Source organism: Tympanuchus pallidicinctus, unplaced genomic scaffold (genome assembly GCF_026119805.1).
Source record: "Tympanuchus pallidicinctus isolate F22 unplaced genomic scaffold, pur_lepc_1.0 scaffold7, whole genome shotgun sequence".
Taxonomy (NCBI): Eukaryota; Metazoa; Chordata; class Aves; order Galliformes; family Phasianidae; genus Tympanuchus; species Tympanuchus pallidicinctus.
Genome location: NW_026294791.1, coordinates 20,842,844 through 20,867,885, shown reverse-complemented (window position 1 = coordinate 20,867,885; position 25,042 = coordinate 20,842,844). Strand labels below are relative to the sequence as shown.

The following is a 25,042-nucleotide window of genomic DNA, read 5'->3' as shown; positions in this document are numbered from 1 at the left end:
TGGTGGTGCCCAGCTGTTCCCTGCTGAGGGGTGATACTTGCTGCGCGAGTTGCTTGGTCAGCTCCTACACTAGCTGTGGCTGTAAAAGTGCCAACTCTGGTGAGCTGCTGTGTGATGAAGAGCCTGCTTTTTTGTTGTTTTTGTGTTTTTTGTTTTTATTTTAAATCGAGGGCATTGCATATAACCTAAGGAAGCATCATGGAATCTGCAAAATCAAATAATCAAAGCTAGAAAACAATATGACCTATATTTTATGCTCCAGCAATTTACAGGTTTAGCTTTTCCTTGATGCACCACTATTCAGTGTTACAGATGCAGCTACTGTTAGAGAGAACTGTGGTTGTGTGCAGTGTGTGCTGTAATGAGTTCTGTGTGCGGCCTCCTGTGCTACAGTGGTAGTTTCCAAGTCAGGGAATTCAAGGAAAACAGAAGTTTTGTGGTGAATACAGTTGAGTGCTTTCCAGAGGCAGTTCTTTCTCGTGGCCTCTGGTGCTGCTGTTCATAAGGGATATTGTATAAACTGCTTGAGCTGCTTTTGTGATGGGAACTGTAATTGCTTGTTCTGTATTTCTGATAATCAAGGTAGAATTGGGGTTTGTTTTGTATAAGTACTGAATGTTCACAGCTCCATCTGATCTGAGCAGAAACTGCTTTGAAGTTGAGCGGTTGTGTAAAGTATGTCAAAAAGTAGGTGCTTAAGATTGGTGCTAAAAGTAATTAACACTTTTGATCTTGATTCGTTTCTTCCTATTCTAATCAGTAAAACAGAGATGCTACCATTTTATCATCTTCCAGGCCAGGCTGGATGTGGCTCTGGGCTGCCTGGTCTGGTGGTTGGCGACCCTGCACACAGCAGGGGGGTTGGAACTCGATGATCATCGTACTCCTTTTTCAACGCAGGCCATTCTATGATTCTGCGATCATTTTTAAGGCCATATGTGAAGATAACTTTCACAAAGTTTGTTGTATTACTTTGATGCACCAAGGTTGTATAGCAGGAAGCTTTTTTTCTCAACAACAGAGTTTGAATGATGCACTAAATAAAGCCTGCAGACATGTTGAACTTGCTTATGAACTGAGTATCGTGAATGAACAAGAAAATGGTCTTCTGAAATAATGGTTAAAAACCAAACAGCACAAAAACTGGTAACTGCAAATGTTCTTGAGAGGGAGAAAGTATGTTGGCTTTAATTTTTTGTGTGGTGTGTTTATTTCCAAATGCCTGACATCATGAATTGGACATAGTATTTCTGTAAGTTGTTCTTTTTTGCACGTTTCTGTACTTTTTTTTCACCATACTGATTTATTAAGATTGGCAAACAACAGTTTTAAGAAGTGACTGCAGGTTGTAGTATTTCTGTTTAGCACATGCTTTTGTTTTGTGGTAGAGAACAGATCAGCATTCTCCTGGAATTATGTCATTGAGAAAAGCCTCAAATATTCATGTATTATTTTCTCCATGTTCTTTAACGTGGAGTTAAAGTTCTTTGGTTTTTCTTTTTTTGTACTTCTGTGCATTCGTTTTTCAAAATACTATTAAAATATAGAGAAGAAAAAAAAAAAAAGCAGAGCCCTGCTGAGGTAGGAAGTCTGTTTCTGGTAAGCTCCTGCTCCACATGCGTGTGTATTATGGGGTGGTCTGGCAGGTGCTCAGTTAGCAGGAAGGGGAGCAGCAGCTTGCCACCTTCATGTAACCTGCAGTGTGTGCTGCACAGGGAGAGCTGCTGTCAGTGTGTGCACTGGGACAGTAATTGGGCAGATTTTCTGCTAAACTGGTGAGCCTACCAGCACTGTTCTGTCTTAGCAACAGTCCCCTTCACAGCACACGTCTGAAGCTGTTGTGTATGCTGGTGGTTTTCTCAAGGAGTGTGATGGTGTCAGTCATCAATAAAAAGTTAACTTGGTGTCAAATGGCATGAAGCTGTTCAGGTAGGTCTGACTGGAGCAGAAGTGCTAGGGATGTTTCATCTCTGCCTTTGCCCACTGCTATCTATCAGAATTGCATGTCTCCCTGACTTTTCTTAAGAGAGAAGGGAGAATTGAAAGGTGATAACTAAATAGATTTTAGTGTTCTTCCTGTTTGAGATGCCCTGCGAGCAATACTTTAAGACTTTTTTTTTTTTTTAGGTTTTCACTGAGTTCATTTGCAAAACTTGCAGTGTCAGTGTTTGTGCTGTGCAGGTAACTTGCTGAGCATGGAAAGATTTCAGACTTGTCTGCTGTAATTGTAGTAGAATGAAGAAAAAAAGAAACCTTTGTATTTACTGTGTCACGCCACTGCTTTTTATTAGGAGGTAGAGATAATGATTCAAACACAAATTTCACTTCTTCGTGCAGTAACAGTTTTCCCAAGGGTTTTTACTGGGGAGAAATGTACGTAAACAAATACTGCTGGATTTAAACATGTAGGTACGTGTTTCAAGAAGCCCTGCTCAGCAGTAACTGCAGAGACTATGAAAGTGATTCAGTACTGGAAATTTATTTTAGTGGCTCTGCAAGTAGACCTGCTTATTGTAGGTGATCTTTATCTCTGAATGCTGCAGCTTCTTGGGGTTTTTTTTGTTTGCGTGAGCAATAATATTAGGTAGAGCACAGTGATTATAGATAGACTATAAGGAAACATGAAATGAATCCTTGGAAAGGATTGGATGAGTACAAAGGTGGGTTTGTAGTGGTTTTTGTCCAAACTCACAAGGGAATTTAATCAGGAATCATATTAGCAGTCCAATTAATAGATGATTAGCATAAAAATATACAGTAGAAGTGGAAACACCTGAATTTTGACACGTGCTTTTTTTGTGCTAGATTTGTGGTTTTTTTTTTTTTTTTTTTTTTTTTTTTTTTTTTTTTAAGTTCTTGTCCTCGTTTTAGCTGTGTTTGAAAGAAGAATGTGTTTGAGAAGATGTTTCTATCTCAATTGTGTGGGTTTTCGTGTTTGATATTGTTATTTCTTTTAGAGGAAGGACCTGTCTAGTCTGGCATTCTGGTGAACAGAGCTGAAAGTGGCTTTTGGAACACTGCTTTCCTGCTAGAACCATATGACCTTTTAAATAGAAAATAACAGAGGTAGAAACTCCCTTTCTAGAAACATGAGTCTCTCAGAAGCACGTAGATGTTTGAATCAATCTTCACCCTTCTATTGTGACACAGCTACCCTAGCCAGTTCTGATTTGTCTGTTGTATTTACACAGTGAGACTGCTGCCCGTACTTCTGGAATTACCTATCTCAGCTGCCCAGCCTGCCACTTCCACTGTTCTACAGGAGCTGACAGTGTGCCCAGGTGGCCAAAAAGGCCGATGACATCCTGGCCTGCATCAGAACTAGTGGGGCCAGCAAGCCTAGGGAAGTGATTGTCCCCTTGTGTGTGGCACAGGTGAGGACTGCACCTTGAATGTGATGTTCATGTTTGGGTCCCTCACTACAAGAAGGATACTGAGATGCTAAAATATAGGCTAGTTAAGATTGGAAAAGACCACTGAGATCATGTAATTAAACCATCAGCCTATCACCACCATGCCCACTAAATCATATTACTCAGTTCCTCGGAGTGCTAGTGCACAAATGACTGCAGAAACTGGCAAAGGGACTAGAAAACAAAGATTAGGAGCTGCTGAGAGAACTGGGGCTAGGGGAGGCCTAATCATTGCCTACAGCTATGTGGCAGCAGGTTGCAGCAAGAAGGGTGTTAGTCCCTTTTCTCAAATGACAAATGACAGGGTACGAGAAAATAGTCGCAAGTTGCAACAGGGGAGGCTTCGATTGGGTGTGAGAAAGAAATTCTTCATGGAGAAGATGTTCAAGCATTAGCACCAATAAAGCAGTGGAGTTGCCGTTCCTGGAGGTATTTAAGAGATCTGTGGATGTGATACTAAAGCACATGGTTTAGTGATGGCACTTGTTGAGTCAGGTTGGTGGCTGGATGTGATGATCTTGAAGGTCTTTTCCAACCTAGGTGATTCTGCACTTTAAGAGAATCTTGAGGAATCGCGAGCAGAAGTTGCTAAGAACTCTAGCCTAGAGCATGCCCAGCAGAAGAGCAGTGAATGATCTTGAAGACTAGTTTCACGTAATTTAGGAGCAGAACACTTTTTAACACTGACTTGACGAAAACTGTTCACACGATCAGTTTATTGTCTTTTTACAAGACATGTTCACAAGCCTCTTGCTTTCTAATTCAGTCTAATTGGGTTCTTAAACCCTCCTGTTTAGTGAGGTCTGAAGCAACCTAAATCACACCTTTAAAATTCTTTGACACACTAACATCAGAACTGAATACTTCTTCAGAAGTATGGCTACTGATATCGAAGCATACCTGAAATCTGCACTTATGTTGAAGTCATCTGTTCTCACTTGTCTTTGTTCATCTGCAGGAAATTCTTAATTTTCTTACAAAAACGAAGCATAGTTGAGCACACTTTCGTAAGTATTCATTCTCTGAACTGCCCTCACTGAGCCTAGATAAGACCGTTTGCTAGTTGCTGTTACTTTAGCTTTTGGAATATGACCTTTATAGGATCAACTTTAGAAACTCAGTGTAATATACTTCCATGCTTTTGTACTGACTCTAAACTTTTATTCCCCTTCTATGCTTTGCTTGATTTTTTTCTTTGTCTCCGAGAAACTGAATGGCATATGCTGTTTATGTGCAAGGTAGCTATATTTAGCTGGAAACATTTGGGAGTATTCCTTTTTTTGCTTTTAGCAGTTTGTTAGGGAAAACCTAGAGAGTTCCATTTTTCCCATGATGAAACTGCTCAGTAAGACTTTTTTTTTTTTTTTTTTAAATAAAGAAATAAAAAAGGGAGAAAGTGGGGTGGAGTGGCATGGGAATGTGACTGAAGAATCTCCAGATGTAAATGCCTACATTAAAGCTCTTTTAAGGTATTTGAGTAATAAATCTATCACCAGAAAAAAAAAATCCTGTTTTATGAAATGACTGAATTGTGGGTTTATCTCTACAAACGTTCTGAGAAACCTTGTAAGTAGTTCCGTGTGATTCTGTTCTCAAACGTATAGATATGGGCTATAGCTTTTGAGATGAGAAATTCTTACTGGGAGGGCAGTCTGCTGCCTGAGTGTGCCTTTGTTCTCTATTGACCAGGTAAAACAGATGCTTGCAGCAGAGCCCAGGGTTTTGGTGCACGTGCACCAGTGGTTCTCTTTTTTGCTGTCTCTGCTATATTGAGAAAGTTCTTTCACCTCAAAGGTTTTAGGTTGTGTTTTTTTACTTAATTTGTGCTACACCCTGTAAGGTGTGGTTGGAGAGGCAGCAGGGCTGCCCTCTGAACCTTAGGTAGGACACAGAACAGCCTATAGACTGTCGACGTAAGAGCGCTTCTTGAAGGCTTTGTGTCAGGCAGGGTGTTTTCTACTGAGGTGAAATTTGGGCGGGTAACAGCAGTGCGTGTGCTGAGAAGGGAAAAGTTGAGACTTATTTGCATATTTGGACCTTAGACTTAGGAAATGACAGCACTGGGCAGTAAGCTAGTTTTAATAGTAAACTGCCTGTGGTGCTGCTGTGCTCAGCTGCAGTGAAGGATGTTGATCTTTTGCTGATGTGTCTTCTGTATTTTTGACTTCCCTATACAGAATGGCCGAGCACAGAACTATTAGAACTGTTTATCATTTCATACTGTTTCCTAAATAAAGGAGAGCAAAGGATCTTACTTAGATTACAGATAGCACATGCAGTAAATTTCATTATGCTGTTTGGTGTAAATACATTTAAATTTGACCACATATTTCATTGATTTATGTTCCTTGTTAGAAGGTGAACTTCCAAGCAACAGTGAGATTCTTTTTCCCAGCTCTGTTTCCTGGAGCTATACAATGTGTTTCAGTTGCTAGTTTTGTAAAATGTATGTTCTTCATAGAGGAGTCTTTTCACCAGTGTTCAGTCAGCTTATCTTAAAGGCACAATTTTATTTTTCAATATATGCAAGTGAAAATGCCTTTTTCTTCTTGTTCAGCAGTGCTGGTATCTTATATCGGTAAAGACTCAATCTACAGGGCTAACAAATTATTATTGGTGCTTTCAGAAAGAGAAGATATTACAATTGTACAGGATTTTAAGCTCTTTTGTAGGATGAGACTGCATCTTAACAACTTACTGCACATCAGCACTGTGGGAATGGAAGCAGGTGATTTGGTGTACAGTCAGCTACAGCATTACAGTTGGTGGCTGAGTACAGCTGCTTGTCCTGAAAGCCATCAGTGTATTTTTTTTTCTTTTTTTTTTAAGTACATAGATAGAGAAATCCATAATGGAAGATCTTTCCGTTTCAGTCATGTTGTGATTGGTGTTTCATCACTGCTTTTACTTAGGTTTCAGTTAAAATAAATAAATAAAATGAGAATGTTAAAATGAAATAACTAGTTATAATAATTATGGTAATTTCAGAATGCATTTTAAATCAAGGAACTTTGCTTTCATGTGCATACACTTACATGTATTGTGTACGTGTTTGTAAATGAAAAGAAACCTGGTCTCCATCTTCCTGTTGACATCAAACAATCTTCTGATATGCAAATCCTACAATGGGGAGAACAGATACACAGGGTTTGTTTGGATTCAGTCCAAGACTGAGAAAATTATATTTAAACAAGTGATTTATATTCTTTGCCTCATTTAAATGAAAATGCATTTTGAAATAATCCCTGTAACTAGCACCACTTTGGTGAAATGTTGTGATCCTTTGTACGACTGATGCATTTTACAACAGCTACTTTAGAAACGCTTTTCTTGTACTCGTGCCCGTCTCCGTAATGTGCAGATGCGGCTGTCAACTTCTCAGTGGCACACTTTAACATTGTATATGAAAATATTTTTATTTTCCCAGGGTAATAAATGTTTGTCGTATCAACTTAGGGTGTGTGTGATTGTGACATGTGTGTATACAAGCTATTAAAGTACATGTGAGTGTTTTTATTTCCGTGTAAGTTAACTAATGCTGTTTGTATATTTTCTTTGTCTGCGTACAATCTGTTAGATTCTGTTGAAAAAATGACAAAGCGAGCAACAGTTTACCAATCTTCTCACCTTTAGCTGCAGAAATTACAATGACCAAACTTACATGAGGTAGTGCTGTCTGAATTGCAGGTTTTCAGTAGGCGTTTTTGGAGGTCTGTATTACTTCAGTTGCTGAGCATTATATCTGAAGATGTGTGTGGCAGAGCATAATTGCACTTCCTGTAAGTTCTAGTGGGCTGTTGAACTGTTACCAATTACTGGTGATGGTGGTTCATACGGGATGGGAAATATTTGAACAAGAGTTGGATTGCAGTGGAATTTTCAGAAATGATTGGTACGCCTTTCTATTTCGGCACTAGATAACCTCATTTGCTCTAATGTGATCTTTCTGTGATTGTGTGCCACCATTATTTTTCTGCCGTTTGGAAGACAGAGAAATGGAAGTTGGTGTGAGGAAGTATTTCATTCAGGAGGTTCTGTGCACCTCCCTTTATATCAGACCTTTGTTCTGTGGTCACTTACTCAGTGCTGGGCTGTTCTGGTCGCATTTCATTCTGCATTGAGAATTGTGGCATGCCACACAAATACTGTTATTAACTGGTCCTGAATGTGGAGGGCTGGGGGAGCAGCAGTTCCATTCTGCTGATGGTAGTTATGGTTATACGTGTTTACTGATTCTAAATGTGTAGACCGATGAAAGATGCTTTAATACTGAGGGAAAAATCTTTCAGTAAACCTTTTAAATTGCTTTTGTACTTGAGTTTTAGATAAAGGATGTTATACTTGTATTTGTTCAGCTGCTTTATGCAATCTTAAATTCTGGTATTCGCTATCTTTTTTTCTTTAAGCATTTTAAGAAACAGAAGAGGTTGATTCCTGAAAGAACTGTTTGGAAGTACTTTGTCCAGCTTTGCAGTGCGTTGGAACATATGCATTCTCGTCGTGTTATGCATAGAGGTAATACAGGATCAAACATTTGTCTTAACTAAGCCTTTTACTGTGTGGGGAATTAAGCTGGTTCTATGCAAGTTACACTGAATAAAATCACAGTGGAATCATCATCAGCAGCTGACACAATGTATGTTTTTGTAATGTTTTGTAAGGAACAGCCAAGTGTGGCAGAAGTCATGCGTTTCCTTGGCTGTGGTGGGCATTTGTTTGCAGCAGCAGCTTGTGATACTCAGCGTTCAAAATCGGTGCTAGTTCTGTAACTAATGGAAACCTTGCTGCTGCTGCCTCTTCTCTTGCTCAGTTCATTTTGCTGGCTCATGTTGTCTGTCCTCTGTTTGCCAGTTCTCTCCTAAGTATACTTACCTGCAATTTCAAATAGCATTTTCCCCCTCTTCTCTGCTCCTCTCTGATCTTTGTGGTCTCTGTGTCAAGTAGTGTGTCCCAGCAGCTCCTAGTTGTCAGTTATCCCTGTCAGATTCTTAATCACTTTTACCCATTGTAAGCCTCTGGATGGCTGTCTGTCTCCTCCTTTTGTTGTCTTCATTTTGCTTTCTAAGTCCAAGTCCAAGAAAACAAATTGTAGTATAGCAGGTTCTCAGATGTACTTTTTTTTTTTTTTTTTTTTAATTTGCCTTGGAAGTCCTCCTGTTTGTGACATACAAGCTGTGTATGGACTTGAGGTGAAATTATATGTCCTTACTTGGTGTCTTCCTTCTCCTGGGATGCAGATAGCTGCCTAAAAGCCCTGTCCTTCTATCACTGCTGAGCTGCGTCACTTGCAGCCAAAGTTGCTGTACCTTTTAGCAAGATGAACTTAGATGCACAGGACCTCCCTCCCCAGATGGCTTTCCCTTGTGGTTCTTCTGTTCTTCCCTGTGCATTTGTATGGGTATCTGCAAGTGCAAATTTTAGAGGGGGGATGTAAAGCTGTAGATTCTTTCTGTAAGTTACAGCTATCTTTCTCTAATGCTTTTATGACTAAAATAGTTCACTTGAGTTTATTTCAGCTCAAAATAAGAGTTTCTTTAAACTGAAATACTAACTGGATTTTCTTGCAAATCTATAGATAATTATACATCAAAACCAGAAATGTTTTTAAACTCGAGCTGATGTCTTTATTGACCTGTTTTGCCCAGCATGGCTTAGAGTCCTGAAAATTAAGTCAGGGAGTTTAACAAAATTTCTTGTCTTCCTTTCTAAATCTGAGAACTTTACCACTTTAGAAACTTGGAGTGCTGGCATTTGAATGGTTATTAACAGTCACTTTAACTACACCTATATCTTATGCAAACTGCAATGTCCTCACTCTTCCATGATTTTAAGTTGTGAGCTGCAGTGTGTTGTGCCTATGAGCTTGGTAAGAGCTAAGGACACTTGCCAAACAAGCATAGGCCTTATTTAAAAGGCTGACAGGGTGGTAGTTTAGTTAAAAATCATAGAATAAAAATCTTTGCTCTTGTCTCTAGAGGATTAGATGAAAACTTAAAGAGAATATTGCTTGTAAAAAACAAAAAAACAAACTGTCTGGGGAATACATCATTATTTTTCTTTGTTTCTACTTGATTAGCCCAATTCCACTGAAGAATTCAAATAAACATTCTCCAGAGTATATCTTTTTATTTTTTTTAATTTATTGTTAACGTTGGCTGTTAAAGAGTATCAGTGAGTTCCTTTGTTCAGTTAAATAACATCTTGCTGCTGCAGATAATCTGGCGAAAGTGACAAAAAAAATGTTCATGGAAACATTTTCTTCTGTGATTTTGATCAAAATGAGAGTTTTTATGGTTCTAATGGAGTTCATTGAATAAAGTTAACACAACTTACTCGTGTATGTTTCTGTGTTTACCGGGTGAGTTGTGTTATTGTTTGTTAGTTTTGGATTTTAATATTTTTCATTTTCTTAAATGTTTTGCTTGCGTGCTGTTTGGACAACTAAAATGATTATTGTGAAATTGGGAATAAGAGATTCAATTTTTCTGAGCAGCACTGTCAAATAGTGTTGTCTATACTGAAAGATGTCATTCAGCTTATTATCAATAGAGCGATAGCTTTTTCTGCTACTTCATAGTGTTAAAGTTCTATTTGTATTTATTTATTTCAGATATAAAGCCAGCTAATGTGTTCATTACAGCTACAGGAGTAGTAAAGCTTGGAGATCTTGGACTTGGCCGATTTTTCAGTTCGAAAACCACAGCTGCTCATTCTTTAGGTAAGCTTTTCTGAGGGGCAGGTGGAGAAAAGGTGGATTTTGATATGGTGAAAATGCTGTGGCCATTCGTCTGAGAGGAGAAAAAAAGGTGTTAGATGCAGCTAATGCTATCTGAAAAACTAGAATGGGCAGAGATGTTAAATACAGGAAAGCTGTAACACTGAGGTGCTGTCATTTTCAGGCAAACAGTTATTTCTGTTTGTTTGAATCATGTAAAGTAATTTCTGCCTCAAAATAAGTCTCCATTTCAGTAGCATTTTTTAAGAAATGATAGCAAAAAATAAAATCAATACGTGTTTCTTTGATTTGAGGGAACTTTAAACTGATGAAAAGAATGTGGTAATTGCTTATGCTTGTATATTGTATGGATAGCACTGAAGGCATGTTGGTGATGCAATTGGAAAAATCAGGAAGAGGAGCACCTGCTAACTTAAAAGAAATAAAAACGTATGATAGGTAACTTCCAAATGTCTGCAGAAATTGACTGAATATTTACTGATCAGCTTGGCAAAAAGTCCAGTGCATAATGCCTTCTTATTTTCTTCCTTCTTATCCTTACAAACTTAAGAATGACGTGTGGAAAGACTACTAATCTAATTTTTACAGGTACTGTATGTTGTTATTTTTGTTAGGGTAATTCTTAAAAAATATTTTAAGATGGAGTTCCTCAATTTATGCTAAATAAGTTGAGTGCTGAATTGAACTTTATGTCCTATAATGATTTTTGAAAGGGAGAAATTAAATTTTTGTAACTATCCAAAAGGTTTCTGAAATGCCAAATTTATTCTTTGTGTTGTGCGCACACATGCACACACACACACACACACACAAAAACCCTCAAACAAACACTCCAGTATATTTTCCAAGCAAAAATTTAGTTGAAGTTGTTGTATCTTTCGAATAACGTATGAGAGCATTTGGGGTCTGGAGTGGCTTCTGAGAAAGAAATCTTTGACAGATGCTTTAAATACAGTGAATGAACAAGTGATGGAATCTAAGAGGTTTCCTTAATTTAAGATCCTGTTCTCTTCTGGAGTAGCAGCATCTTTTTAGGTTTAATGTTTACAGTCTGCTTATGTAGTTTTGTAGCATCTTTAGCTTTTTGTCCCTGCGCTGCCTGCTTAATGATTGCTGAATTCAACCTTGGACACTGACTGCAGAGGGTGTGAAATGAACTTCCAGATGCAGGAAGAGCAGCGCTATGGGTGGTAATGTCTATAATTGTTTCCTGATCATTTTAAAAGACGTGGAGGCAGACAGAAGACCTTATCAGCAGTGGAATACAGATAGGTAAAATCAAATCAGATGCAGCTCAATGAGATTTTTTTTAACAAACGGAGGTGATTATTCAGTGATGAGGCTTTTGTTATTTGAGTTTCACATAAAAGTTCAGATCCAACACTAAAGATCTTAGATGAATCTGTGGCTCAATGCATGATGGAGAAAGTGCTGCTGCTGTTTGTGCTACTCTGACAGGTTGGTGGCTGTCACTGGCTGCAGTTCTTATTTGTCATAGTTGGGCTCCTTCTACTGCCTGTTAATGAAACAAGGGCATTAAGAGCAGCATGAAGAGGGAACTGCTCTTTTAGTACATTTTGCAGGCACCTGAAAATCCTAATTGAGGTAGAATTCAGCGTGAGGTTAGAAGTGTAGACCTGTTCTGAGGTAGAAGTCAGGAAGTTCAGGAGGAGCCATCTGCTTCAACCATGGCTTATTTTGGCCTGTTGCAGGGGAGCGGTTGCAAAGAAGAGAGGTTGTTTAAAAAAAAAAAAACCAACAATCTGAAACCACCCAAATATCTTAAAATTCATCTCTTATGAATACAGGATCCATTGATATAGGGAGGGAGCTGGGAGAAACAAGCAAACAACAAAAGCCATTGTTTCCTAATGTTGTGTTCTGCCTTTGGTAGAGGAACTATTATATTTACCTTTTCCTCATCTCTTTTCCCATTTCCCCCCTAATTATGAGCCAGTATAAGAATTCAGCCTAGAAGAAAGGTTTTGTTGAGCCGTGACTTAGGTTACAATGGATACAGTTGCACTGATTTATAATGTCACTTAGAGAGACTGTTCTTTCAAATTATTTTCTCATGCAGTTTCTGATGCTGGTTTTCCTGAAATGTCTTCCGAAGCTGCATCTTTTTACAGTTCCATAAACCTTTGGTGCACAGAAAATAGTGAATTACAAACATGTGTAGCACTTCATACTTGTTTACTGGCTTTATAAAAATTTCAGTAGCAAACTAGATTCGGGCTTTCAGAAATAAAGAAATGTACTAAAATTTTCATTAGCTTCAGCTTCTAACTGCTAATTATGAATAATACTGGTTAATTAAAATACTTGCTGATAATCTATTTGATTCAGATGAGGAAAAAATAAAACCTGAACTGGACAGTGTTTGTCAGTGTTTTTAACTCTTTCTGTACAGCCTACCAAAGCAGTCTGTTATGGCTTGTGCGTACCTTATTGATAATAAAAATAATAAAAATCTTTCCTATGAAAATGCCAAGGAAATGAAGACGATTAGTATTGTTGATTTGTTATGAGCTTGACAAGTTCCTTAGCTTCAGAAATCATTACATGGAAAGTAGTGTCAGGAAGAGAATCCAAGTAAGAAAGAAACATACAGTAAGTCGTGTCCTTATACCTTTCTCCATGATTGTGGGTTTTTGTTGTGGGTTTTGTTTGTGGCTGAATGCCAGGCCTTATGCCCTTTGAAATGGCAATCCTCAGGGCAGTTTATGGAATTACTTGAAAAATGTAGCTTTTAATTTTGTTAAGCATTCAGTGGATCTAAAAATAGTCCATATTTCAGTGGTTCACTTTATAGGGAAAAAAAAAAGAATCAGTTCTCTGGTGCGATAGTGTTAGATGACTGCACAGTGTGCTGTCACTACTGCCATGATGTGAATACCTTCTTGCAGGGCAGAGAGACAGATGTGTAATCCTCTCAACGTCATTGAAAACGACTATCAGTGGCTTGGCAACTTGTCATTTCTATAGTACCTGTGTCAATAGCATGGAATTATGTAGGTTGTTCTGAAAGTAGTTCATATTTATGGCTGTCCCGCTGTTGAAACTCACCACCCCTTGCCTCTCTGCTCTCACATCCTGCTTGGTCTCCAGACATGTTCAGTAAATGTCAGTGAATGCTGATGGGTTCCCTGTGTAGAATTCAGTGGCACACCTTTACTTCCATGTTGGGCACCATTTTACATATTGCAACAGTATGTAATGGAACATTGGTGAGAAGATCTGACCTCTGTTGCCATGCCACCAACATGAGCCAATGGAATAAAAGAGGAGGCATTACTTTAGGATCAGCCCTTATGTGATATGAGAAATTTAATTGTAAACTCATGCAAGATATTGGGAATAAAAAGCAACAACAGAACAACCGCCTTGTAAAAATATTAGGAACTGTTCTTATGTGTGGACCTCTAACTCAGCAGAGTGGTCAAAGCCTACTGAGGTGGTGGCATGCAGCACCATTTAGCTGTGAAGCTCACTTTCATATTCTAAGCCACACTGGTCTGACAACTTGCACCATCTTTGTGCAGGAGCACTAGCAGGGGACATGTCCAGCTGAAGCATCACATTAAGAAGCTGTATTAAAACAGCCGCTATTTTACGTACAAAAACCTGAGGTCTCCTACTGTAATCTGAAAGCTGAAGATGAGTTGTTGTGATGTTGTAGTTCTGCACTATAAAATAATCCAGTAATGATTTCTATAGTTGGATTATTTGCATAATATAGGCTAGGTTGCAAAACTGCTTTGGATTAGTGCGCTATTTTAGACCTCGTATCTGTGGTTGAAAAGGAGCTTTAAGTGCACTTTGCCTGCCCAAGGAGGTGGTGGAGTCGCCATCCCTGGCAGTGTTCAAGAGGCACCAGGATGAGGAGCTCTGAGATCTGGTTTAGTAGCTTGTGGTACTAATAGGAATGGGAGGGTGGTTGGACTAGATGGTCTTGCAGGTCATTTCCAACCTTGTGATTCTGTGATTTAAAAGCCTACTTTATCTATGTTTAAAGAAGAAAGAAAAAGAATGTATTATAAAATGCCTGTGACTTCCAGGACATGAAGTTTTGATTATTATGTTTTATTTATGTTTTGATTACTGAAATTAGTTTTTTTTCCATCCATTCAACTGAAGTCTTGTTTTGCAGTTCTGTCAAATCACTGCAGTAACTCTTGTGGTTTTCAGCCCCCTTCCTGAACTCAGATATGTTCTCCAATGAGCAAAATTTCATTACTAAGGACAATGGAGCTTATCTAGTGAACATCTTCTGAATCAGCTGTTACATTGCATTGCATAAATAATATTAGCATGTGCTGGACAGATTTTTCTCCCAGTTAAAAAAAAGTTTGATAGTATTTGGAGCCAGTTGCTGTATTTGCTTCACCTCCTCAACGCATTTATTTTTCAAGTGAACGCAGTCTCCTTTAACTGAGATGTTAGATTCAAGCATTCATGCAGGTGATAGGCTGTTTGTCATAACTCCCTTGTTCATAAATGTTTATTTGCCTCTGATTGCTCATATCCAGCTTCCTTGTCCCTCATAACCGCTGTTTCTGTTATATCCCCCATCTCGATAACAGTAGGCTTACATCAAGAAACATTTCTTGAGATCGGCAGCATCTTTAAAGGCAGGGAGCAGCAGGGTCTGAGGAAGCAGTTCATCTGGTCATTTTCAAGATGACATTTAAAACCTGTAGTTTATTCGAGATGCAGAAATGCAGTAAACAGAGTATTAAAGTTTGCAGGTTTCTTTTTTAGAAGCATCGGCAACTTAATGTGTTACCTCTTCTTTTTCTGTCTGTGATCCCACTTGTTTCTTTAGATCACTAAAGAAAATTACATCTTTACTGTATAGTAATACTGTATTTTACTTAACAGGAAAAAGAACAACCCACAGCAATGATTGAGGAAGGAAAAATAGCATGTAATGAAATGAAGCGGTCGCTTGCACTTCGTACTCAGATTGCTTGCTGTTCTGAGGCATTGTAATGCCTTCAGTAATTCCTGACTGCCAGAGTAACGAATCTTTTGTGCCGTGTTTTCTTCAAAACAGTTCACAAGTAGTAATGATGTGTAGATCTTCAGGTTGTTTTTGTGGTTTCAGTGGCTACGTAACTGTGATTTCTATTCCTTTCACTTGTTGGTCATTGGGGGCTTCAGATTGTGTTGCAGTTAAGGTGTTACACTAGGCTAAACGCTGTAAAATGATAGCATTTGTTCAGCCTTTTCACTATCATCAATCTTTCACAGTCAGATCAGACCCCTAATGTATCAGCAGGCTTCCCAGAGCTACTGGTTAAAATTACCTTTGCTTTTGGTAAGCTCTGAACCTTCAAACCTTCGTGTTTTCAGCTGCCCCCTGTGGATCGTGTGAAGCCTCTTTCTGGCACATTACTCACTGCCAGTTCCTGGCTGATGGCTCAGCGCAAGGAAGGCACTACTTCTGTAACCAGTTAGGAGCCAGATTACTGTTACATTTGTTCTTTATTAGAGGAATTCAGCCAGGAAAGCGTCTGAATACACTAAATTGTGCATTAATTAATAGGTGCAGAATGCAGCAAAAAATTTTCAAAGGTTCCCAGGCTTACAAGTCCCTGGAGGAGGAAAAGCAAGGTTTCCAGGGAGGAGTACAGTACAGACTGCAAAGCTGTGAAAGCTGTATCAAGCCAAATGTGATTTAATTAGTTTCCAGTTTAAAGGTAGCTGTCATTAAACATCTCTTAAACTCCCAATGCTGATACGTTGGAATAGCTGAGTGCTTTGTTTTGCTTTTAGATGCTCTGGAGCTATATTAGTGTTGCAAACCATCCATCCCAATGGCTGTTCTTTCAGTGGGAGAGTGCCATCTCTCTAGGCTGTTTGCCTGTAGATAAATGCCAGAATCCCCCGAGAGTGGATGGTTTTGCAGCACTCCATCAGTTTGAGTTGCCATTCCCCACTCTTCCTTGTTTTAAGCTCTTGATGTCCCTTGGTCTCAGCCAGCAGCTGTACAGCACGGCCTCGCCAACACAGAGCTTGAGGCTGCGATACACCTGCTCTCCTGGGACTTGCATCCTCTACTTGTAAAGGTTTATGGAGCCAAGTCAGCACTAGGGTGCAGTGCATGAGCTCTGTCCCTGCCTTTGTGCTGCAAGATCAGTTTTCAGTGACTCTTTCACCAGTGTGCTATGAGGGGTGTCAGTTGAAGTTGCAGCTTTCCAGCAGCAGTGGGCAGGGCTGTGGGAAGATGGCTTTGCATTTCTCAGGATGAGCTGGGGAAGTTGTTTGCTTTTTAGTTTTCCTGCTCTGTTTCCCCTGAGAAAGTATAGTATGCTTTGAGATGTCAGCCTTTATAAACAGTAGGATGTGTTGTCAAAACCGTGATCTTTTGGAAATGATTAGAATATAGTTATTAGTCTGATTAAAGCTCTAGTCAGATCATTCAGATTTCAAACTATTACAGATTCATTACATGTCATTCACCTTGAGTTAAATTCTGACTAGATGAGGCTAATTCAGAAACTTGTAAAGATTGGAATCCTCATAATGTGTGTTAAATAGAACAGTGCGAGGTTATAGCATTTGTTTCTGTAGGTTGCAGTAAGAGTGTTGATGTTAATTGCTGGTTGTGTTGCCAGGTGGTAAATTGGGAAATAAGGTCAATTTGTACCGAGTTCACTTGGATTTCAACATCAAGATTTGGTGCCTATGGAAATATTCCACAGAAGATTAAAACCTTTGTAGCTGTGTTCTTTTTGCTTTTGGAGAGTAGTTTGTTTTTTGGAGATGGATATAGGGAGAATGTTTAGAGACCGTGCGTGAAAGCTGCCACCCAGGTAATTTGTCACAACTTCTTAAAAATTATTTTTGTACTGATCTGTTACGTAAGAAACCAAAGCTCATATTTTGAGGTGTTTTTTTTTTTTTGAGAACTGAAACATTTGTCACCATTGCTATTTTTCAGGTAGCTTGTGGCACAGCTGGGTAGGGGCTAATAAAAAGCAGGGGGAGAGCTGTCCTGCAGCATCTAATGGAGATGTGCTCTGAGACAGAGCAAGGAAACGCTGCTTTTCAAGAGCAGCCCATGTGCCCCTGCGGCCTGCAGCTCTGAGGCAGGATTATGCCAGGGCAGCCACGGGCTGGGGAGATGGAAATGCCTTGCAGAGCATGCATCTGTGGCAGGTGGCCAAGTTGCTCCTCAGCCCCTCGGCTTCTGCTGGCCCCCAGGTTTTCCAGCCTTTCTCTTTGGGATGCTGGACGTCTGGATTTCAGGGCTCGGTTTCAGATATTCAAGTTAAGCTGTGCTTAGTAGTTTCAAAAGCAGCCTTTTCTGGTTTATATATTCTCCAAAGGAAAAAAAAAATATCGAAGCCCATGGAAGAGAATTTCTACCTGCTCTCATTTCTAGCCAGCGCCAATGGGTTCAAGGGGAGCGAGGCAGGGAGGTGTGTGTACTATGCATCTTCCTGGGAGAAAATCCTCACTCTGGAAACTTTTCATGCTTCTTTAAAGGTATAACTTGTAAGTATTCTGCAACTGAACATTTCTGAGAATTAGATATCTGTAGTGAAAGTAAAGCTCCACTGGATGAAATTCCAGTCTAATTTGTGGATATTTCCACCAACTGAAGAGTTGTAATTATGAGCTGAAATTGCACGTATGAAATGAAAACTATGCAAGATAATTTAAAAAAAAAAAACCTACTTTCTTAATCAGGAAAACCATTTACTGTTGTATAACAATTTTTTATTCAAAAATACTTGTGGTTTTTATTGCAGTTGGTACACCTTATTATATGTCTCCGGAGAGAATACATGAAAATGGTTACAACTTCAAATCTGACATCTGGTCTCTGGGCTGCCTGCTGTATGAGGTAATATTGATAATAGAGTGAATGTAATAAGACTTTCCCCCCTGCACCCTTCCCCAGTATACTGAATGCTCTTATAAGATCTATTTTTTTGCTGCTGAGAAAAGTATATAGTATTCTAGAAAAGATGTTTGTCAGCTCTTAAATATCTGCCTTAATAATGAAATTCTTATGGTAACTTCTACATATGAAATAGTAGATTTGTGTATTATTAGAGACTGTCCTTTGGCTGGGCTTGCTACAAAGATTTTTTTAGCCATTTCTTTGGGTATAACTGAAGGGTTAAGAAGTGAATAACGACAAGCAGATGTAAAAATTCTTTTAGATGCTTTCAGTGGGCTGTGTGGATTTTATGGTCTGGGTAATAATGCTCTGAATAATAGTGGGATTGACTTAACTATGCAACTAATGCTTTTGAAAGCTAACGTGTAATTTTTTTTTTAATGATTTGAAACCTAAGTAAAGAAATGAAAAATCGCGTAGACTACAGTTATATCTGCTAACTTGACTTAACTTTGGAGTTACTTTCGCTGTGCAAAAATCAGTGTTGTTTTTTCCTAACTACTTCTTCCCATATAGCTAAACCAGAAGTATGGGGTAATTCCTCCACTAACACAGTTGAGGTTGGTGGGTGATGCTTCCATAATTATAAATGGTGTTATATTCGTTACCTTCTGGGGAAATCAATATATAGGGCAAATGCAAATAGAGGAAAGTGTGAAGAACTGGTAGGCTTCTAAGGCAACTACATCTTCAGAGTACTTGCGTGTCATTTGTTGACCAGAAGGGCGGATAGCCATACTGCAGTCCTGAAGAGTTTACAGATCCATGTGTGGCTGTTGCCTGTAGATCTCTGGGACGATCTGCAAGAGTTAAGTATCACACTTGCCCAAGTACTGGTGAGTTAAAATCAGGTACATAATTCTGTGTTCAGGTTCCCCAGCACTGACTGTGCAACTGCCATTTTCATGTTCCACTTTATACACTTGCACAAGTAAGAAGACTAAAGGTAGCACAGAAGTGAATGAGGATTTTTAAGTATTGCTACAGGTTTTTCCCCTCAATGGTTTCAACGTTGTTTTTGTTCTAATCTAGAAGGAAGTGAAAATCTCAGGGAATAAATTACATATGATAAGCATGTTTTAGGGTTATTATTTTCTTCTACATTCCATGAAATTTTGTGGAACTGCTGGACAGAAATCAGTACTCGTTTTCTGAAATTTCTTTTTATTTTTCCCAGGTTTTTTGTTTGATGCTGGATAGACCATGTTAAAAACCTATGTAAAAATGAATTTGTTCTTTGATCTAGAGAATAATTTCAAAATAACTAAACATCTTAATTTTATTTGCTAGTTCAACATTTCAAATACCTTTCTGTTCTTATTTTTTGATGTTTCATCAGGGTGGCATTTAAGTTGATGTGGTACTTTTTTTCTTTAAGAATAGAACAATTAGAATTCCTATTGATACGTGTTGTGTAATTTAATATATGGCAGTGTCTCATACTACAGATCTTTATTATGTTTTTAAAATTTTTGGAGATATATTTATCCTGTTTAGTTCTGCAGTACCCCAGATTTTATTTATTTTGTTTTGATGTTTATCACTGAGGTGTAATTTTGAAATTCAGGTATACTAATCTCAATATATGCTAAATTTTTTATTATTTAAAAGAAGTTGCTTAAGGTTCTTCAGTCATGCATGGTCCAATACATAGGATGTATATTACCAGTTTCTTTTTGCAATGCATGTTTTATCTACTGCTTGCGTTTTAACACGTTCTGTTCATTTTGCTATGTGCTCTGTATTTTCTCTAGCTTAATTGGAGAAAAGCTGTGGCATGTTTATCACCTGAATAAATGCTTAATTGCTGATAAACTCTCTTCATTTAAGTTTTCACTTGAGATTAGGCTAATTTGCTAGAACATATAATTTTTTTTTTTAAAAGCATTATTTCTAACCCACATAACAGTATGTTATTCAGTGCTAGCTGTGGGAGCTCAAAAAAGTATATTTTAGACTGAATTTTAGAGCCCCTGGTAGTTTTGAAACCTCAAAAACACTACCACTGGAGTTTTAATTGATATGCAACAAAGTAGACTTTACTAATTAAAATCAAGATGCTGTGCTTTTGCTACATGGACCTTTACATGGAAAAGTAGGTTTTACACATTTCCTTTTATTGTTCAGCGTAGCAATTGCATCCTTACAGGGTTGTAGGTTGGTGGCTTACAGTTCAAAAAAAAAAAAGAAAGAAAGAAAAAAAGAGGGAGGAAAAAAAAAAGAGAGGAGAGAGAGCTGCCACCAGCCCTGAAGACAGACAGTGGGCTTTCGTCCCTCAGACACCCCCAGAATACTAATCAGGAAAGTCAGACCCTGGAGGTCAGGGAGCAAGTCAATCATTCTAGCGATCGTCTCAGTGTGGAGGATCAAATTAGCCTGAAAAATTCAGCTGCTGGGAGGAGAGGGCGAGCAGCTGTCAGGGGCAGCAGCGAGATGCACTAATGAACCAGATGAATAGTGCAAAAGCTTGAAAATAAAAACAGGACAGTTGACATTTTTCATCTGTCAAAGCAGGAGATGCATGAAAATATAGTATTCCTGTTTTAACTCCTTAGGGGACATTCAGAATTTTTTTTAACACTCTGCAGCATTCAAACAAAAGTACTTTTTAATGAACACCTAGAGTACAAAAATGAGTATCTGTGCATTTATTTAGAATTTCTGCATGCATACAGACCCTGCAGTTGATTTTTCTTTTCTTTTTTCTTTTCTTTCCTTTCTTTTTTTGGTCTTTAGCTTGCATTTTTAACATTCTTTTTAAGGTAAGAGACAATAGCATGTAAATCCCAAAATTAACAGCGTTTTGGTAATACGGTTATAGAATGTTTGGGCGGAGCGTAGAATTGATCTGTTAGCGTTGTGTTCTCTTGGGGAGCTTTAATACGATTTATTCTGACTTGAAGTTTGTATGAAGAAGTACTAAACTATTTGTGAGATGTTTTATTAGATACCAGGCAAAGGTTAGAGAATTCGGGCATTTTTTTCACGTGTATTTCCCGGCGATATTGGTGCTTAGACATGAAAGAGTTAAGCTGATATATGGAAGACCAGAAGACAGATGAGAGCCATTTTCAGCTTGTCCTGTCCCTGCTGAAGCTCACTGAGTAGCACAGCATGGACTAGCGTGTTTCACACACACTCTGCCTGTCTGGGGAATGTACACATTGTCCTTCCAAAATCAAACTTATTAGCACATGTAGAAAAGGGTGACTGACTTTGGGGCAGCGCTGTGCTCAAAGCAACATTCATGCTGCTGCGGTTCAAAGGCTTGGAAGGCTTTGAACAGAATGGAGAGTTTTTAAATGAATTTTAAGATTTGTAATCCTGCTAGCCATAGCATTGGTTTCCACCTTAAATGTCAAGTTTTAACGTTGTCTGGAAGTCAAGCATAGGCTTACTAATACTGCTTAGAAGATGATTGTTTGTGTAGGCGTTCTCCAGTAGCTATTCCTACATTCTTCTATTACAGTTGTAAAATACAGCTATGGATGTCCGTTCTGTACCTCTAATGATGTTTTGGGTGGCAATATTAATTTTTGAAATGATGTGGAATAACAAATTGAATTATGAGGGTATGTTTGTAACCTTTGTTAGCTCTTCTAATTAAGAAAAACCACCCCACAAAACAATACCAGAGCCCTGCAGCACTTTACCCAGGTCTAGCTGTGAGATGCTGCAAAACCTGCTATTGTTATCCAGCATTCTTACCAGGCAGTATTGCTTTAGGTCAGATAATGTTTTTCTAATAAATGATAAGTTTTCTTCCAAAAGAAGAAAGTCCCCCTTCTGTGGTGCAAAGCCTTTCCTATCTGACAGCAGTAGGTGGAATTACCCAATTTTTCCACATACGTTATTGATACAGTCGCTACAGTATACAATTAAAGCACTGTAATATTAGGATTGTGATAGGCACAGCACAGAGGAAGTATGTGGACTGGTTACGTTGATAGTTAAGGAACTTCTGATTTTAGCTCTGTGACAGGAATTCATTAAAATTTGCTGTTGATTTGCTAGTGTTGCAGGTTTTATGGCAAAAAGTGCACTTAAAAACACAAAAGAAAACTCTACATTTTCCTTAAACAGATGGCTGCACTGCAAAGTCCCTTTTATGGTGATAAAATGAACTTGTACTCGCTGTGCAAGAAGATAGAGCAGTGTGACTATCCACCTCTCCCTTCAGATCACTATTCAGAAGAAGTAAGTAATTTCCTTTTTATGGGCTCATTTTAGTGCTGGCACGCTTCCAATGTAGTGATGAACTTGTGTAGTTTTATGTTATTTGCAGACGATGCCTGTAAGTGTTTGCTTGTTGAACTTGCTGAAGTGTTTCTGTCAAAACATTTCCCTGAAATGGTGTAAAATTTTGGGGGGATTAAAGGTGGAAACTTCATCCTGTTAGCTTCTTAATTTCATTGAGCTTCTTTGCTCAAAAGGAAATACACAATGATTATGTACTACACGTCATAGTGGGATTGAGTCTTACGTATGTATTATGCTTTTCTAAAAGCACAACCATACACTTTTACGCTGAGCAATCAGTGCACTGACTTTGTTTCTCTAGAGGCTTACATTAAAATCGATACAATCTAGCTCACTAGTAAAAATGAATTTAGTTCCCATTTATCTGCATTATACAACTACGAAGTACTGTTTGATACGATTGAATGGCAGGTCTTTTACAAGAAAGGGTGGGCACTAACAGTAAATTTCAGAGAAATGTAGCAAGGCATAATATAACTGCATATCACAGCGGGGTACGTTTTAAGTTGATGCATAGCAGTTCTTTGCTGTCATTAATGCATTTAAGGGGCATACTTCCTCTTTTTTTTAAAGCAATAAAATGAAAAGAAACTAAATATTTTTCTTAAAGTAACAAGAGTAAAAAACATAAATGTTTGCTTGTTAATGATCTAACGTGCTAGTTTTGAAATAACTTTCCCACTTTTAAAAGGAACAGGGTGAACTGATAGAAGCTGTAAAGCAAAGGATGCATATTAGTAACCAATTCTAATTGAATTCAGTCTATGTGAATTAAAGGTTACTTGGAAAACGCAAATAAAAACCAGCACTGAAATACCTTCCAATAAACAGAAGGTTTTGTGCATTTTCACTTGCAGAATATGGATTGTAATTCTGAACCTTGAATTTTTTGCTTTCAAAGACAGTGATTGGACTATTAATAAAAGATAACTGCCCAGTGTTTTGTGTTGTATTTACAGTGACAATTTTTCCTGTTTAGGGAAACAAAAACTGGACCTACAAAGATAATTCCATGACTTTGTGAAGGATGGTGATTTTGATCTATTGTGTAATATGTGCAATAAACCGCTTTGTGAGTTTACCAGTTAGTCATTTTACCTTGGCCATTCTTAATTACTATTTATTGTAGACCATAGATATGGCAGTTCTTATAACTAACTCGAGAACTGGAGGCCTAGAAATACAGTAGGGTGTGAACAATAATGCAAAATGATAGCAAGAATGTCAGGGGCCGTTCTTTGTTGTGTCATTCATGCTGTCTTCCTTTTTCCATGAAGCGCATGAATATTTCACATATCTGCATCCTCATCCTCTATTCTTCTTGACTAATTTTCAGACTGTCTGCATTTGCATTTCACATGGTAGCTGATTAGGAGATGCCGAGTGCAGCAGTGAAACCTCAGCAGGCGGTTTCCATGGTGACCTTCAGCAGGATTTTAATGATGATACCACTAGTGGTTCGTTGAAGTTGGCCTGCCTGCGGGGCTACTTCACTGCAGCTAAGTGTGAAGTTGGATATGCGGATTTCCAGCCAAGGGGCAGATATCAAAGCCTGGCCCAGATAGAAGGTCTTGGAGTTGGGACAGGGAAAGAGGTTCCACCTTTTGCTTACCTCTGTGTAGCTTTCAGTGTTGGAAGCATATGCAAAGCACAGGTTATATTTTCTTCATTTGAAAGCAGGCGTTTACTTCTATGCTTTGAGTAAACCAGGTAGTTATAAAATTCACCAGCGACTTTAAAATATAATGAGAGATTCAGAGCTGTAATAGATGTGGAAATAGTAACTTAAAAAAAGTAATCAACTGAGCTATAGAGATGGCACTGAGAGCATTTCTTTTGTTCCACTGTGAAAACTTGCATTATCTACAGTGTATGCAAAAAAGCCCATGTATGTTTGCTAGTTACTGCACCAGGTATAATTAAAAAGAAGAAAAGTCTTTTCTGAAAAATGCTTTATTAGCACAAACAGTTAAAAGGAAAGGAATGAGCAAGCATTGTCTATTGTATAGTTTTACTCTCCTAAATGATCTGTACTGGGAAGCTAGGGATCTACTCTTTAAGCAAACTGGGGGCACATTCTGAGCAGTAATGTTCAGGAGCTTCTATAATCTATATTCTATATCTATATATCTATCTATATAATATTCACATATTCTATAATGAAGAATTTTCTGAAAGAACACTTCTGTTGAGCATTCATGGCTGTACCCTGTGATGTAGGAGTGTAAACACATTACAAAGTATTAGGCAATTGCTTTTTGGGGTAAACGTAAGTAAATTTTAATGAGATAAATTTTTGATTAGAAATCTAGTGTTTTCACAAACTTTGTTGAGCAATAAGAGTTACTATCCAAGATTTTTGAATGTTTTAACAACTTCACGTATCACCGTTCTTGAATATTCCTTAAGAAACCCTGATGTTCAGGGTAAGCGGTATTTACAGAAATATGTTTTACTGTAGGGAGTTGAAAGCTGGGGCTCCCTTGCCGCCCCCAGTCAACACTCATAAAATCCTGTCAGCCAATATTAGCATTCCATTGCTTTTTATGGTGGGTGAAGTCTTTCAGTCTTCCCTCTGAGGTGCTTTTCCTCACAAGTCCATAGCCAGGCCCCTGGTCTAGAATTGCCGTGTGGGTTGCCAGCATTCCTTCCAACACTGAGTTTCAGGAAGGTCTCTTATTCAGAGTAAGGTTGGTGAGTTTATTATTATTATTT

The 25,042-nt window shown here is 38.4% G+C and overlaps 1 protein-coding gene across 5 annotated transcripts in view; it reads left to right on the top strand.

Moving 5' to 3' along the window:
- Positions 1 to 25,042, top strand: part of NEK7 (NIMA related kinase 7) — a 61,909-nt gene that overhangs the window by 31,191 nt on the left and 5,676 nt on the right. For 2 of the 5 annotated variants that reach the window (XM_052666940.1, XM_052666941.1), the window contains exons 6-10: positions 2,128 to 2,181; positions 7,820 to 7,928; positions 10,024 to 10,131; positions 17,913 to 18,007; positions 22,151 to 22,264. In XM_052666940.1, the coding sequence (XP_052522900.1) occupies positions 2,128 to 2,181; positions 7,820 to 7,928; positions 10,024 to 10,131; positions 17,913 to 18,007; positions 22,151 to 22,264 (480 nt within the window). Of the gene's footprint in view, positions 1 to 2,127; positions 2,182 to 7,819; positions 7,929 to 10,023; positions 10,132 to 17,912; positions 18,008 to 18,788; positions 19,295 to 20,803; positions 22,117 to 22,150; positions 22,265 to 25,042 lie in introns of those variants that run through there. The other 3 variants (XM_052666943.1, XM_052666944.1, XM_052666942.1) reach the window with 3 other exon arrangements.